We start from the raw sequence: 14,112 nt of genomic DNA on the forward strand, positions 1-14,112 counted from the left end.
AATACCCATCAAGGCTACTGGTCATCACTTCTTAAATTCCAAATCATACTCTCAAAATTTACAGCGATGTTTTACACTGTTCTCAGGGTGGCCCTCATGCCTTTTATCATCATTTCCGTTATATTATACTTAAAACCTGTAAAATTTAAGCCAAATGCTTATTTAACATTTACTAACTTGCTATTCTCCTTAGTAGCAAATTAAAAGATCTCACTTCCCAACTCAAAGTCCTAAACTCACCATTATGATAAATGAAAAACTTTAAAAATGGATAATATAAATTCAAAACTGTCCCAACATTTGAATATTTAAATGAATAAATAGACATCTTTTTCTAAAAACAATTTTTCAGATGACACTGTCATAGATTAAAAACAAAAAGAAATTATGAAAACAGAAACAGAGTTTTGAAAGCAATCCATCATATACCTCATTGGCTCCACTGAACAGAGGTTCTCCAGTGTGCATTTCAACCAAAATACACCCAAGGGACCACATGTCAATAGCAAGGTCGTAAGGCATTCCCAGTAGCACCTCTGGAGACCGATAAAAGCGACTCTGAATATACTGGTATATCTGAAATATATTTTAATATCGTTATTAATTCCAACACAAGTTTTGTTTAATTATGCTCCACACTGAATTAAGTACATTTATCTAATATTAACAGAAAAAATAATTGGCTAACTCCTAAATTTGGGTTCTGTGTACTGATTTCAACCTTCTATTACAAGTATTGTTTAAACGACTAAACATTTCAAGAGAGTAGGTTACTCTGACTGTGAAATGCAAAACATACACAATTCAGGTCCTTCCATTTAGTCCAATCCTAAGTGGTAATCAAGATACACACCTTAAAACAAATAATTATGCCTCTTAGAAAAAAGACATTACTGAGAATAGTTTGTTTCCCTATTAATTATTCTTTCCTGCTATGGCTGGCACTTGGTTTACCATTAATTTGAAGACAAAACTGTATTTAAATTAACCTAAAGAATGTATTTCAGCATTACATCAAATAAACTCTGTACAATGTAAATGAAAATTCAGGTATCTATACTGTATAGTCTCACAGATAAATCTGAGAAATGCTGCTATATAAAATTCAACTGGGAGTCGTTTCTGACTAATCACTTCTTCCCTGCCCTGTCCTCTTCCACCTCAATCTAAGACTTCTTAGAAAAAGAAAATCTTGAAATGGATAGTGTTCAATGAAGTAATCGGAGAATGTCTTAAGAAACAAATTCATCTTCACTTAGCCATTGTAAATTTGTATCTAGAAATAACGTGAAAGCAAAAAAAGTTCTATCTAAAAAGAGAAAGAAAGAAACAAAATCCTCCTAATCCTTCCTCACTTAACACTCTAACTAGGTAGCCAACAGCACGGTGCTGCTTTCCATGAATGCTTTTGTGGCTCCCACCTAAAACTCTAGCCAGATCTCCAAGAATAACCTGATGCCCCCATAAGCAGATCAAACCAACCTTAATGCCTTGTCAGAGCAAAGAAATTGAAATTCAAAGGGACCAGGAAGAAGTATTACCTTTCCAAGTTTCTACAAGCCAACAGGACTGGTAAACCCCAAAGGCTCCCTACTACTGAGATTGTCTTATTCCCCAGCTTATGCAAGGAAGTTTGTCAATCACCTATTCGGTTTGGTTAAAGCAGTGGCTGGGTCATCTACAAGGTTGTGCACCAAAATCCCCCTGAAATACACCTGCCCTGCCACCTTCTGAGACTGAGCCAGTAGATCTCAGGTAGGGCCACTGCATGTGTATTTTAGAAAGGATCTCTCATTCTAATTTGATACACTCACAGTTTAAACCTCACAGTTAATCCCTCACTGAGGGACAGTTGTCTCAGTTTGGCTAGAGAGACATAGTAGTGTTTGATACTGGTACAGAACATATGATTTTGTTTAAATAGAGGGGGATTTCTTCCAATTCTAAATCTATTCAAATGACTCTCAAGATGGGCACGTATTTTCCATTCACAATATACTTTATCCCATGTTAACGACTATGAACAGCTCCTCATTTTCAGAGGCATCCGGAACTGCAAACTTTTCTCCCTACTCCTTCCACTTACTCCAGGGATCTATATACCACCACCACTACCATGAGGAAGCTGCAGAAAAGAACAAGCCTGAAAATCCTGTTAGCAGACTACAGATCTTCACGATTAAATTAACCGTCATATTTAAAACACGGAAAAAAAGTTCCACAGTTCAAGAACTCTCACTAATGTGGAAAAACAAAAACTGGAGAGCCAGTATGAAAGAGTATCTGAATGACAGTTGTGTTTTTTCTTTTTTTCCCCAAAGAAATGCAGTTTCAGTACTTGCAAGTAAATAGGAACAGTGTTTAAAATGAATAAAATACTATCAAATGATGATTTTAATTCCTTTCAAGAAGAAAGCAACCCATCACTTCTATTTTATATGTGCAACACACTGTTAAGAGTAGCTTTCATAACACCAGAAAGAATAGTAGGAAAAATCTGCTTTCTTAAATCCGCTAAACCTAAAGCTATATTACTGCTAAGACAGGTCTGTTTTTAGCAGTCTGAGGAATAGGGAAAAAAAGATTTAAACTTATTTATCAAAACAAGTATGTCTAACCAACCGTGTAATTTCTACACTGTATCACCATGTGTAATGCAAAATTACCTGTATTTTTATAAACCCGTTATTTTTTGAAGAAAACCATTTATCTTGATCTATTTTTAGAGAAGAATTTCACAGCAAGGATTCAATGTTCTAGTATTGGAATACCCCCAAATTCATCCTAAAACCTCTACTTGCAAAATATAGTTACAAATCACCTAATATTTAATTAACTCATCTATTACTCTGCCTTTTAGGCATACATGTAATTTTTAAAAATCTACTTTTAAAAAAACCAATACCTTCTAATTCAGAATCTTATATTTGCATTTTAAGAGATATGTCCCCAAAACAGATTTCAACACAATGTGATCAGAGTCGCACATTTTAAGGATAACCGTCCTGTAATTATCTCCTAACTGTATACACATTAATAACATTTCAAGTATCTACTGACACTGTTTTACCTAATTCTATTTTAATGCACATGTCCTGAAATATACTTACCCTCTGCCCCAATTGACAGGAACTGCCAAAGTCAACGATCTTGATTGCACTGCGTTTGGGGTTACAAAGAAGGATATTCTCAGGTTTTAGGTCACAGTGAATGATACTAAGTTCTGGAGTCGCGAGGAAAAGCAGTGCAGTGCACATCTGCTGTGCAAACTTTCGTGTTAGGTTCAAAGAGACACCTCGAAAATTGGTGTTCCTCAGCAAGTCATAGAGGTTGTACGACAGCATTTCAAAAACTAAACAGAGATGGTTTCGAAACATAAAGTGGCGTTTCAAATGCACTGGAAGAGAAAAAAGTTTCATTTTAAATTACACATACCAATAAAATGAGAATAATGTATGCATGAACTATCAAACAATCTACAACATTTCAATGTCAAATGTAGAGTGAAAATAAGGTTAAAATTTGCAGATAGGCATTCTGCAGTAATAGCACATTCTATAATCAGTCGGGAATATCTAAATTGTTCATCTGCTGAATTAAACAGGTGTGGTGTCTGCCAATAAACGATATAATGTAGAAGTACCACCAAAATGCTTTGCTTAAAAAAAAAAAATGTAGTCAGGTCTGAAAACACAAGTAGCAAAGTGACAAACACTACTGAGAATACTTCAGTAACTTTATGCTCACTTCTATGAGAAAGCATTTTTTACTTCCTCAGAGCCCAACCTCACAACTTCATCTAAGCTCCACCCACTGGGATCTCCAGGTTGTGACACTGCTGAACTTGGCAGCTCTCTCTGGGAAGGCTCTCAGGCTCTGATACATATCCACATTCCACTTTGTTGAGCCTTAGATCTGACTAGTAATTTCCTCCAACAACTGTCAAAGGAAGACACAGATCTTTTTTTCTTTTAGGCAAATACAGCAAATGTTTGAAAAGCATGCTTTACAAGACACTAGAGTTCATAATCAAGGCGTATGATTATGTTCATCGAACTGGTATATGGGATATCTTGTGCACAACTGAAGGTCTGGGGAAACTTGAAAATAAAGCCCAATCACAAGAAGAAATTATACATAGGCTTATGAATGAGACTGTTGACCCTCTAAAGAGGCTTAATACTCACTAAATTGCTTCAAAGATTGTGCTTTTAGTATTAACACTGCACATCAGATGAGGTCATTTAATAAAGTGCTGCCCTTCACTGTAAAATTCTTATATATACCAAACTGAACACTTGTAACTCAACTGGAATGACATAAAACAACCATCTGTCAAGGTCACCTTCATTCTGGTCTTTTAGTTTCATAAAAACAGAGGTTTCTCTACAGATCTAGCTGGAGTAACTATGCTGGTATTCAAGGTCTGGTCCCTGAGAATGGGGGACACACTGTGTTGTCCTGGACTGCCTCCTGGGGAGCAGTGCACATCATTGTTTTTACATCATTCTTGATACACATGATCCAAAGTTAGGATAAATAACAATACAAATACTACACAGCTGTCTAGGAGTCTTCAGTACAACTCAACACTACAAATAAAAAGAATCCTTAAAGGTTACTTAAGAATGTATAATATCTGCTCTTAATCACTGAAGTTCATAGATTTAATATTAAAAACAAGAGCTCCACATGCAATAAAGACACCCCAGAGACATGGTCAAGAGTTTTAATTTGATTAAGCAATAGCCACAAAAAGAATGCAAAGAAGTAACTGATGCCAGAATTCCACTGTAATTATAAAAATTCCTTTAAGAAGCTCTGTGATTAGAAAGTTCTTCTAATGGGGGCACCTGGCTGGCACAGTCAGTAAGCATCTGACTCTTGATCTCAGGGTCATGAGTTCAAGCCCCACATTGGGCCTACTTCAAAAAAGAAAAGAAAGTTCTTCCAGTGGAAGATCAATCCACTTGGTTCCACTTGACTTCCCAATTCATTATTCATTGACTGAGTACCTATGTACTGAAGCACTAAAGACATTTCAAAGAAATCTCAAACACAAGTACATTTAACGTATCTCTTAAACCGAACTTTGGAGATAATGGAGGTTCAGCAAGACTCTGTTCTAGACCTAAACTGAATTTTCTTTTAACTAGATCATGATAGGTACCAAATAATCCAGGTGAGAAATTATGCTACGTGGTAAAGTAATAGACTTTTTTTTAAAGTTTCAAAGACTTAAGACTATTATAAAACTCATTAGAATAAATTATACTTATCAATCACTTCAAAACAAAAGTAAGTTATTTATATCATAAAAGAGCAATATGACTTTGAGACATCTTAAATTTAATATCAACTCTCCCAGTGGGGCTAGGTCTAAATCTGAAGTTCTTGTTTGCCTTCCAATATAGAACCTCGGTTTGAGACACTGTGCATTCACAACCTTCCTAAATAAGAACTTAAAAAAAATAACTCATCCAAAAAACATCATGGTTAATGCAACTAATAATCATTAAAGTCAGTTTATTAAAAACAAAAATGACAGGCATTACTATATACAATCAAGTGGCTAACATTTACTGACTACTATATACTTGCCATGTTTTCTTTTGGAAAGGCAGAATTAAAATGTTACAGTAATGCTATCAACATTTTCTCTACTACTTAAGCAAACACTCAAAATACAACACACACGAGTGAGGAGGAAGAAGTGGGGAGGCATGTCCACAGATTACTCTGTAAGTCAAGTATCCTTCGAATGTCCTTCTTGTGCTTCTATATAGGTCCCTTGAATGGAAACAGGCTCAAACTTACACTAAGTTATAACTGACACTGAACAGTAAATGTTCAGTGAATATGAAAAAGTTTTAAATACAAATGTTATTACTATGGATTGTATCAGATATCTACAGAGAAAAAAAACTAAGAAAGAAAAATTAATAGTATAAGCTCATTTTATTGTAATAGTGGGGAATGAAGGGTGTTCATAAACGAAATCTAATCTTGGTATCTGAACCTTACATTTTTAAACAACAATTTTTTTTGTTTCCACTGTTTTGGACAGACTGAAGAACCATAATACCCTACTTACTCGTAAAAAGGTGTTTGTTACATAAAATTTAACCTCATGTTTATCAGGTAAAGCCAACATTTCTGAACAAGAGTTGCTAGGTATACAAGCCTACAGGAACTTCTATAGTTCATCAATCCTAAGGTCTCAATCCTAAAATTAATGGCATCTTATATTTATACTTGGCAGCAATTTCTTTCTCAGTGGCACATAAAACAATGGGGTCTTTTAATCATTAGCATCATAGATTTGACTGAGAATAGTATTAAAGAAGGAATAATTATTGATGTTATGCCCATTATATCAACTGATTCTAGACTTCCCTATCTTTTTAAAAAGATTTTATTTACTTATTTGAGAAAGGTAGAGAGAGAGCACAATGGAGGGGTAGAGGGAGGGGCAGAGGGAGAGGGAATGGGCTTCCTACTTCCTGCTGAGTAGGAAGCCCATCACGGGGCTCAATCCCAGGACCCTGAGATCAGGACCTGAGCCAAAGGCAGATGCTTAACCAACTGAATCCCCTGGGCGCCCCTTTACTATTTTCATAATTCTTCTATCTCCTTTTTGTTTTCAGGAAAAATATTGTAAGACAATGAAACAAACACAGAGTCTAGACTCAGGAGGAAGTAAGTAGGTTCAGATGCTGGCTGCAGAGCCCTGGGAACTTGGTTATGTTATTCTTTGTATAAACTGTCTATAACATAAGAATTCTACCACTTTCCTTACGGGACTGCTGTGACTATTACAGATGATGGAGAAAAGCACAAGGAATATGATAGGAGTTCATTAAAAAGTGGCTATTACCTCTTTGCTGCTATAGTTTTTAAGTCTTAACAGCTTCTAATGCTGCCAAACTGACAGAGCCTGGGGAGGAGTCTGAGATCTTGGCTCAGACATTCCAAAACTAGTTCTATAATATGTTAGCTTACTTCTAATTTCTAAGCTATATTACAAATGGTTAAAGTTACCAAAAAGAGGACCCCTGGATAAAAGTACAATATTAAAGCAAACAAATGGCATAAGTTGCAAAATATGACACCATTCTTGTTTCTAAATTATACACCACCTGGAATGCACATTCCCCAAGATCTAGAATATTACTGCCAGATCGAGTAACTTACATAAACCTATGCCCTCTAGCAGAAATAAACAGTTGAATTTTTAACCTAGCACTTTAAGATAAAATCAATGTATTTTCATACATAAATAACCGTTAACTCAAATTTCTGGTCCATGTGAGGACACATGGTTTTGTTTGCCTGTTTGTTTACCTATGTAGTATTTCATTTCAGTGTCATGTTTGTTCATGAGCTCAAGAAGTCGCACTTCTATTTGGGCTTGATTCAGAAAAGCCTTCTTGTTCTTTATTATTTTAATGGCAACCCATTCTTGCTCCACACGATCATATGCCTTTACAACCTAAAAGAGAAAAAAGATGAATAATTCTCTATTTCATTAATGGCCACAACTTCACAACATTTTACAATTCACCTTAATTGTATGTTTACCTAATTCTCATTTTTTTGACCTCTCTAAGTAGAAAAGGTCCTATTCATTTCCATTCAGTGTCATCCATTTACTACTTTACAGTCACCTTTAAGTCACTCTTTTTTTAAAAATTTTTATTTCTTTATTTGAGAGAGAGCATGAGCATGATTGGTGGGAGGGGCAGAGGGAGAGCGACAAGCAGACTCCCCACTGAGCAGGAAGCACCATGCTGGCGGATCCCAGCACTACAACCTGAGCTAAAGGCAGATGCTTGCTTAACTGACTGAGCCACCCAGGCACCCCAAAGTCAATCTTTTCAATTAAATTTCGTTTGTAGCCTTACAGTATTTCTAAATATTCACAATATCGCTTTCTTTTAACAAAAGCTAGATTATCTCTTTTCCTCCAGAAATAAGTTATAAATCTTGTCAAGTGCTTTGGTTTTTTAGCTTTCTTACTGAATAACACTGTAAAAACAATTCTTCTAACTATTCTTTTAATTGGAGAAAGAACCTGGTTTAAATCTCAAGTATACATGTAAAATATTTAAAAGGTTCTAAGTCATTTGATAAATATAGATAACTTCCTGACCTTAAATTAGATTTTCATAAATTAAAACACAGGTATTTAACAAAAGATAAATCTAATACAGATTACCAGGAAAGTTCCATGATAAAAATTAAAAGCCACAATTAGATGGTCTTGATAGTCATAGAATCAATGCCAAGGAAAGTGGAATGCTCATGGGCAAATCACCATGTACACCTCTCATTTTAATTTTACTCATTTAAAAGGAGTTTCAGATTATTAACAAAGAGATTTACATAAAAATTAGAAAATCAATGCAAAGATAAAACTATCCACAAATCAGAAACCCACTATAACTGATTAAATGTTCATTTATATTTATAATCTGTGGAGTTGGAATAGGCAATAGTTTTATCCATTTTCTAGCACATTCACAAAGTGTGGAGATGTAGGGAGAACTCCTTGTGATTCCGATGTGTAGGCTGAGTCCCACTGGGGGAGAGGAAGAGAATGGAATGCACGTTCCAAGATTTACATCAATCAAAGCTAGATACATTGCCAAGGATTATAAATGGTTCAGTTAAAATCAAACTTGGAATGAAAAATGCAATTATTTCTGGTTTCACCCAATTCTAAAAAATACTATCTATTGTCTTTAAAATCAGAGACTGCCCATGTAATCGTGTGACCAAGTGGTTTTGATATTCTTCTGTTTCACTGACTATACTGACGGTACCAAGAGTTGCAGTTCCGTGCCCAGATCCCAATCGTCTCAAGGACAAAGGCCACCAACAGGGGCCCAACTATTTACTGACTTAGCAAATAGTTAACCGGCTAATTGCTAAAGCAATGGTTTTCGACCCTGAATCACACATTCGACAGGCAGTTCGAAAAAATACAAACGCCCAGGATCCAGTCACAGAGATTCTGAATTAATTGGTTTGGACCCTAGGCACCAGTCCTCTTCCCCCAACACACATACCCACACCCAAAGTTCCCTGGGAAATTTCAATGTGCAATAAGGACTGATAACAACCACTAGCTAAAGTAATGAAGGACCCCTTATATGATAAGGATATGGCAAAGAGTTTAGAGAAAGTCTGGCCAAGACGGTATGGAAGACATTACTTGGTGAGTGACAGATCTGGAATCTGAACACCCCTCAGCGTAAGGGAGGCATCAGTCTGACCTGATGAGATGGGGTGTGATATCAAACAGGCCTCGATTTTCAAAGATCTAACTATGCTCACTTGCTCTTAGGAATTAACGTATGAGAAAATTAAAGTGAAGAGTAGGAGGAAAACATCACTCTGAACTCAAAGACTAAGTATTTACGGAAAACTAAAAAAAAAAGGAAAACGAAGTTGAGGGAGTTCTCTGTATGGCCACAATTTTCATGGTGGACAACACATTAGTTAGGAAAATGTCCTGTTGAAGGCAACTGCCTCAACAGGTGGTGTAATCTTCAAGATGGGAGGCAGCAATCATCCCTCTACCTAGGGTGTTCATCACCTTGTTAAAAGCTGGGCCTCAGAAATGCCTCTCCTTAAGAGACTGATAGAGAAGCAGAAGCTGCTTCTCACAAAAAAGTACTATTTCATCAAGAGGGACCCAAAATACTGAGAAACCCTGACTCAAAGAAAAAGAGCTAACAAATCAAGGAGAAGTTCTCTGAGTCACGTACAATTACCGAAATTCCTTGAAATCATGGAAAGGGCAGGCAGGTATTTTATGCATGTGACATGAGGGCCTTGCAGAGCCACACTGGAATTACAGAGGTCTTCTAACAACCCTGTGCATATCTCCTTACAGGCTTAATAGCTGTGATTTTTCTGGGTCTATACCTGTGGCTGCTAATGACCTACCATATACTTTTTGTCCTAAGCATGATCAGACTGACACACAAAGAATTTTCTCTCACAGGTTGAAAAGAGCCATTTTTTCCTTTATCTCAGGACAGGAACAGGTAAATAAGAGCATGCAGGTTCCATACTTAAAAAAAAAAAAAACAAAAAAAATCAAAAAAAGGTAGTTCAGAAGTCATTTTGAACCCCATTCTATCCTCATCACTGAGAAGTCAAAAGAAGTGTTTAGACTGCAGGTTAGTAATGGACTCACCACACAAAGTTTGCAAGGCAAAGGAGAGTGGGGTCAACAGTAAATCACACCTCAAACCAAACCAAGAAGAGTGACTCGAGGAGATAGGACTGACAAGGGGGAGCAGCTGGGGGGGGGGGGGGGGTCCACAGCCAGAGAAAAAGTTTCTTAAAAGTGCAAGGATGAAGGTGTGATGGCTGTCGGTCTGAGCACAACTGATACAAGAGACAGACATATTTAGGATTTTGTGCTTTGTACTGAGGCTGGATGGGCAGGTGAGGAGGGGAGAGTTGTGAGTGGAGAAGAGGCCAGGAATGAAGAAAAACACCAGGTCTCTTGGGGAGCCCCTGTCTCACTCTTCCTGCTAGAAGCTGCTGAATGAGCCTTTCCATCACAAACATCCCCATCACAGCCATGCTGGTGCTGTGAGAACAGGAAGAAGAAATCCTAAAGATCATCCGCCCACTTTAAGGCCTGATAGCAGAAGATAAGATGCGAGAAAAACCCAAGGCACAGCCCCTGGCTTTCCCAGACTCCAAAAAAGTGACAGGGCACCTGCTACGCCAACGGAACTCTTATCTTTTTGAAGAGGAATGTCAGACAGGAAGGTAATTACTTCTAGCATCCACATCGAAGAATCATCCAGACTATACATAAGGGCAATACTACCTATTAGTGATTACAATCTAGCACTCAGTCGTTAGTAAGATAAGTACTAGGTAGCTCTGGAAAGTAAGTATGAACAAAGAAAGTCTAATGCAGTTTTTAGAGCTGATGTAGTTTTACTAGCTTTAAAGAACTATGATAATCCAAATACTCACACATCCATTGTTTACACGTATTTACAAACCCTGAAAGCATACTACTGAGGGCAAGGTGTACGAACACGATTCACTAGGAAGTTCTCATTTAGGAAATTCAGCATTTTCCATTAAATTACCTGTCCAAAGGAACCTTTGCCAATCAAGGAGTCAATTTCGTAACGATCCATCCACTTCTCTCCGTTTTTTACAATATAATCATAGTTATCATCATCATAACCATCATTATAAACCTTCCGCTCCTTCTTATGACTAGAATCGTCTCCCTGGCCCTGTTGGTGTCTTCGCTTCTTCTTTGCATAGTAAACCTGAAATGAGAGTATACGGTGTTTACTGTATAATTTAAATCTTTGGGGGTTAGCAGGAGGCATACACATATATACATACATACACACACATATATATGATGTATATGAGACATGTCTACCATCAGGAGGAAACTGATGAATTTTTATTCTTCATAACAAATACAAAAAAATGAAATAAAGAATTTTCTACAGTTGCTATTTGAATTACATAATAACACCGATATGTAATCAATGAAAAATGTCTACCCTGAAATTCACTTTTCAATTATACTGTTTGTACATTTTATAAACAGATGTTAAGTGACTAGTCCGAAGTAGCCCATTCAAGAAGACTAACAAGGCCGGACTTACATTTATTTCTTAAATGAGGGTGTAATTTGTATACAATGAAGTGGCATAGCTCTTAACAGTGGAATATGAGGGATTTGGGGAGAAAAAAATATATATAGGTGCCAATATAATCAGCAAATGCCAAACCAAATAAAGAGCATTTTCATCCTCCTCATATCAATATTCTGCATGCCTTCTGCCAGTCCATCCCAATTTTACATTCGCTCTGAAGGCAAAACGTTTTAAATATTAAAGTTTAGATATATATGAACTGAAATTCTAATACAAAAGGCCCTCTGAGACATGTCCAGTTTTTAAGCCTCTAACAAACTAACAATTAATGAAAACCAGGCACTCCCTCCCCTTCCCCCACACTAAAGGCCACAAATCCTGTGGCTGATCACAGTTGAGTTATTTTCCTTATATCTGTTTTTCTTACAAAATTGTTCCTAAGACCAGTAAAAAATAACAGGTAGACTAGACAATAGTCCAAGTAATTGGTAACTAACTGAGGAAATTATAAGTTACATTGCATAGAATAACATCAGAACAACTCTAGTTTACAAGGTGGCAAAACAGTTAAAAACAAGCTTCAGCAAAGCTACTGTTAAACTTCTGTTTCACCAAAGCTTAACAATAGCTTTGTTAACAATTTACCAGATATTAACAAACTGACATGAATAAACAGTTAATAATTTATCAGACTTTTCAGGTTGTCAAAAGCTAGTTTGCCACATCTTTTCTAAACCATCAATTGTGTACAAAATCCTACTCAGAAATGTTCCTCATTGAGCTCATTCTCATCTTATCTTGCCACACTGCCACAGTAATATAACAATACTGGCGTTAAACAGCATCAAACTGCAGTGAAGTTTACCCGTGTATAAGAACATCGAACCTTGCATCAGAAACCAGGGAGGTACTGTATGGTGACTAACATAATGTAATAGAAAAACACTAAAAAAAAAAAAAAAAAAAAAAGAACATCCTTTTAGTTAAACGGCTCTAGAGCTGGAAGAGCATAAGCTTTTAGCATGACAGGACGGAGGGCTCCCATGAATTGGAAAGGAAGCACAGGCACGTCCACACTTCTCCAGAAGAGCTCATTTCATAGTTAATTACAGAGCCAGGGCTGAGGCTAGAAACAAATGGCAATCAAAGGTCTAAGACACCAGAAAAAATTCACGGAAGTGAAGAGCCAAATTGGAACAGGGATAATTCAAAATACTATGCTGGGTTTTTTTTTTCACTCTATTTACATCCACCAAAAAGGCTTTCAAATACCTTACAATAAAAGAACACACATAAAAATTTAAACCCACAGAAACATCCATATATCAAACAAACTAGGAAAATGCCTGTAACTGGGTATTAAACAGATCTCCGAGCTTCCTGACATCCATGGCAAAAACAGAAACAGATACTTAAAAATTTAAGCAGAATTCTAACATACACGTAATTTTACAGTGTCATTATTCCCTTCCTTTCTTCTTATTTTGGAGAAGAGTTATTAGAGAAATAATATCTTACCATATATTAAATACAACTTTGAAAAAAGGGAGAAGTTATCCTCAACTATCTTAATTTTTGGCAGTCTCTGTTAATCGATGTTTTTTCTTTCACACGATTATAATTGTATTATCTATAAATCATTACCTAATCATCAAAATTACAATCACTGGGAATAAAGTTTCCTATGTTTAAAAGGACCACAAAATAACTTTTCTTTCCTGCTCTACTCAAGATAACGCTGTTAAAACAAATCAATAGTCTTACCTCATTAATATGCTTATATGTTTTGATCAAGTCAACAGAAAGTTTTCTCAGGGGAGCAGTTGCTGGATCACGGAAGGTTTGGGGCATCCGCCTCTGTAACATGACAATATCAGGCATCACCTTAAATAGACAGAAAAGACTAGCACTTTAACTATACTTCACTGGTATAAATCCCCTCTCTTCTGTAACCTGTGTATACGTACTAAAAAAAAAAAAAAAAAAAAAAAGACATCTACATTAGAAGATTATACATTCTCTCTCAGTTATCTCTTTCAACTGGATTCCAATGAAGACGACCACTGGAACAAATAAATGAAATTAGAAGATAATGCGCCAGCCGCCCAAGGTTTTCATCTTGTTCCTCAGATTAAACAGTAGGATCACAGACACCCCTGGGGCCAGGAGACACACAGGATGCTGCCCAAAGAGGGCTTCTCCACCATACAAGGGAAAACTTCTGAATTATTCCTAAAGCCTGACCTGGGAGACAAGAGGCAAAGACAAAGACAAACCCAACATTCAGCTTCCTAGGGCAGGGTTTTAGGACCCACTTGGCACCACAAAGCAAAGCAAGGCGGCCGCGGAGCAGGAATGGAGCATGGCACTGCAGAAGTGCAGCCCCCAGCACCCCCAGACCCTAGCTGAAATCTGCACTGGTTTCTTTCTTTCTTCCTTTTTTTTTTTTTTTTTT

At 36.7% G+C, this 14,112-nt stretch overlaps 1 protein-coding gene across 2 annotated transcripts in view; it reads right to left on the reverse strand.

The window, feature by feature from the left end:
* Window positions 1-14,112, reverse strand: part of DYRK1A (dual specificity tyrosine phosphorylation regulated kinase 1A) — a 94,162-nt gene that overhangs the window by 20,269 nt on the left and 59,781 nt on the right. The window contains exons 3-7 of one of the 2 annotated variants that reach the window (XM_008701899.2): window positions 13,422-13,541; window positions 11,127-11,315; window positions 7,345-7,492; window positions 3,111-3,397; window positions 430-576 (exon numbers count right to left, since the gene is read on the reverse strand). In XM_008701899.2, the coding sequence (XP_008700121.1) occupies window positions 430-576; window positions 3,111-3,397; window positions 7,345-7,492; window positions 11,127-11,315; window positions 13,422-13,541 (891 nt within the window). The remainder of the gene's footprint in view (window positions 1-429; window positions 577-3,110; window positions 3,398-7,344; window positions 7,493-11,126; window positions 11,316-13,421; window positions 13,542-14,112) is intronic. The other variant, XM_008701900.2, reaches the window with a different exon arrangement.

The sequence above is a fragment of the Ursus maritimus genome, unplaced genomic scaffold (genome assembly GCF_017311325.1).
Source record: "Ursus maritimus isolate PB19 unplaced genomic scaffold, ASM1731132v1 scaffold_4, whole genome shotgun sequence".
In the NCBI taxonomy this organism is placed as follows: Eukaryota; Metazoa; Chordata; class Mammalia; order Carnivora; family Ursidae; genus Ursus; species Ursus maritimus.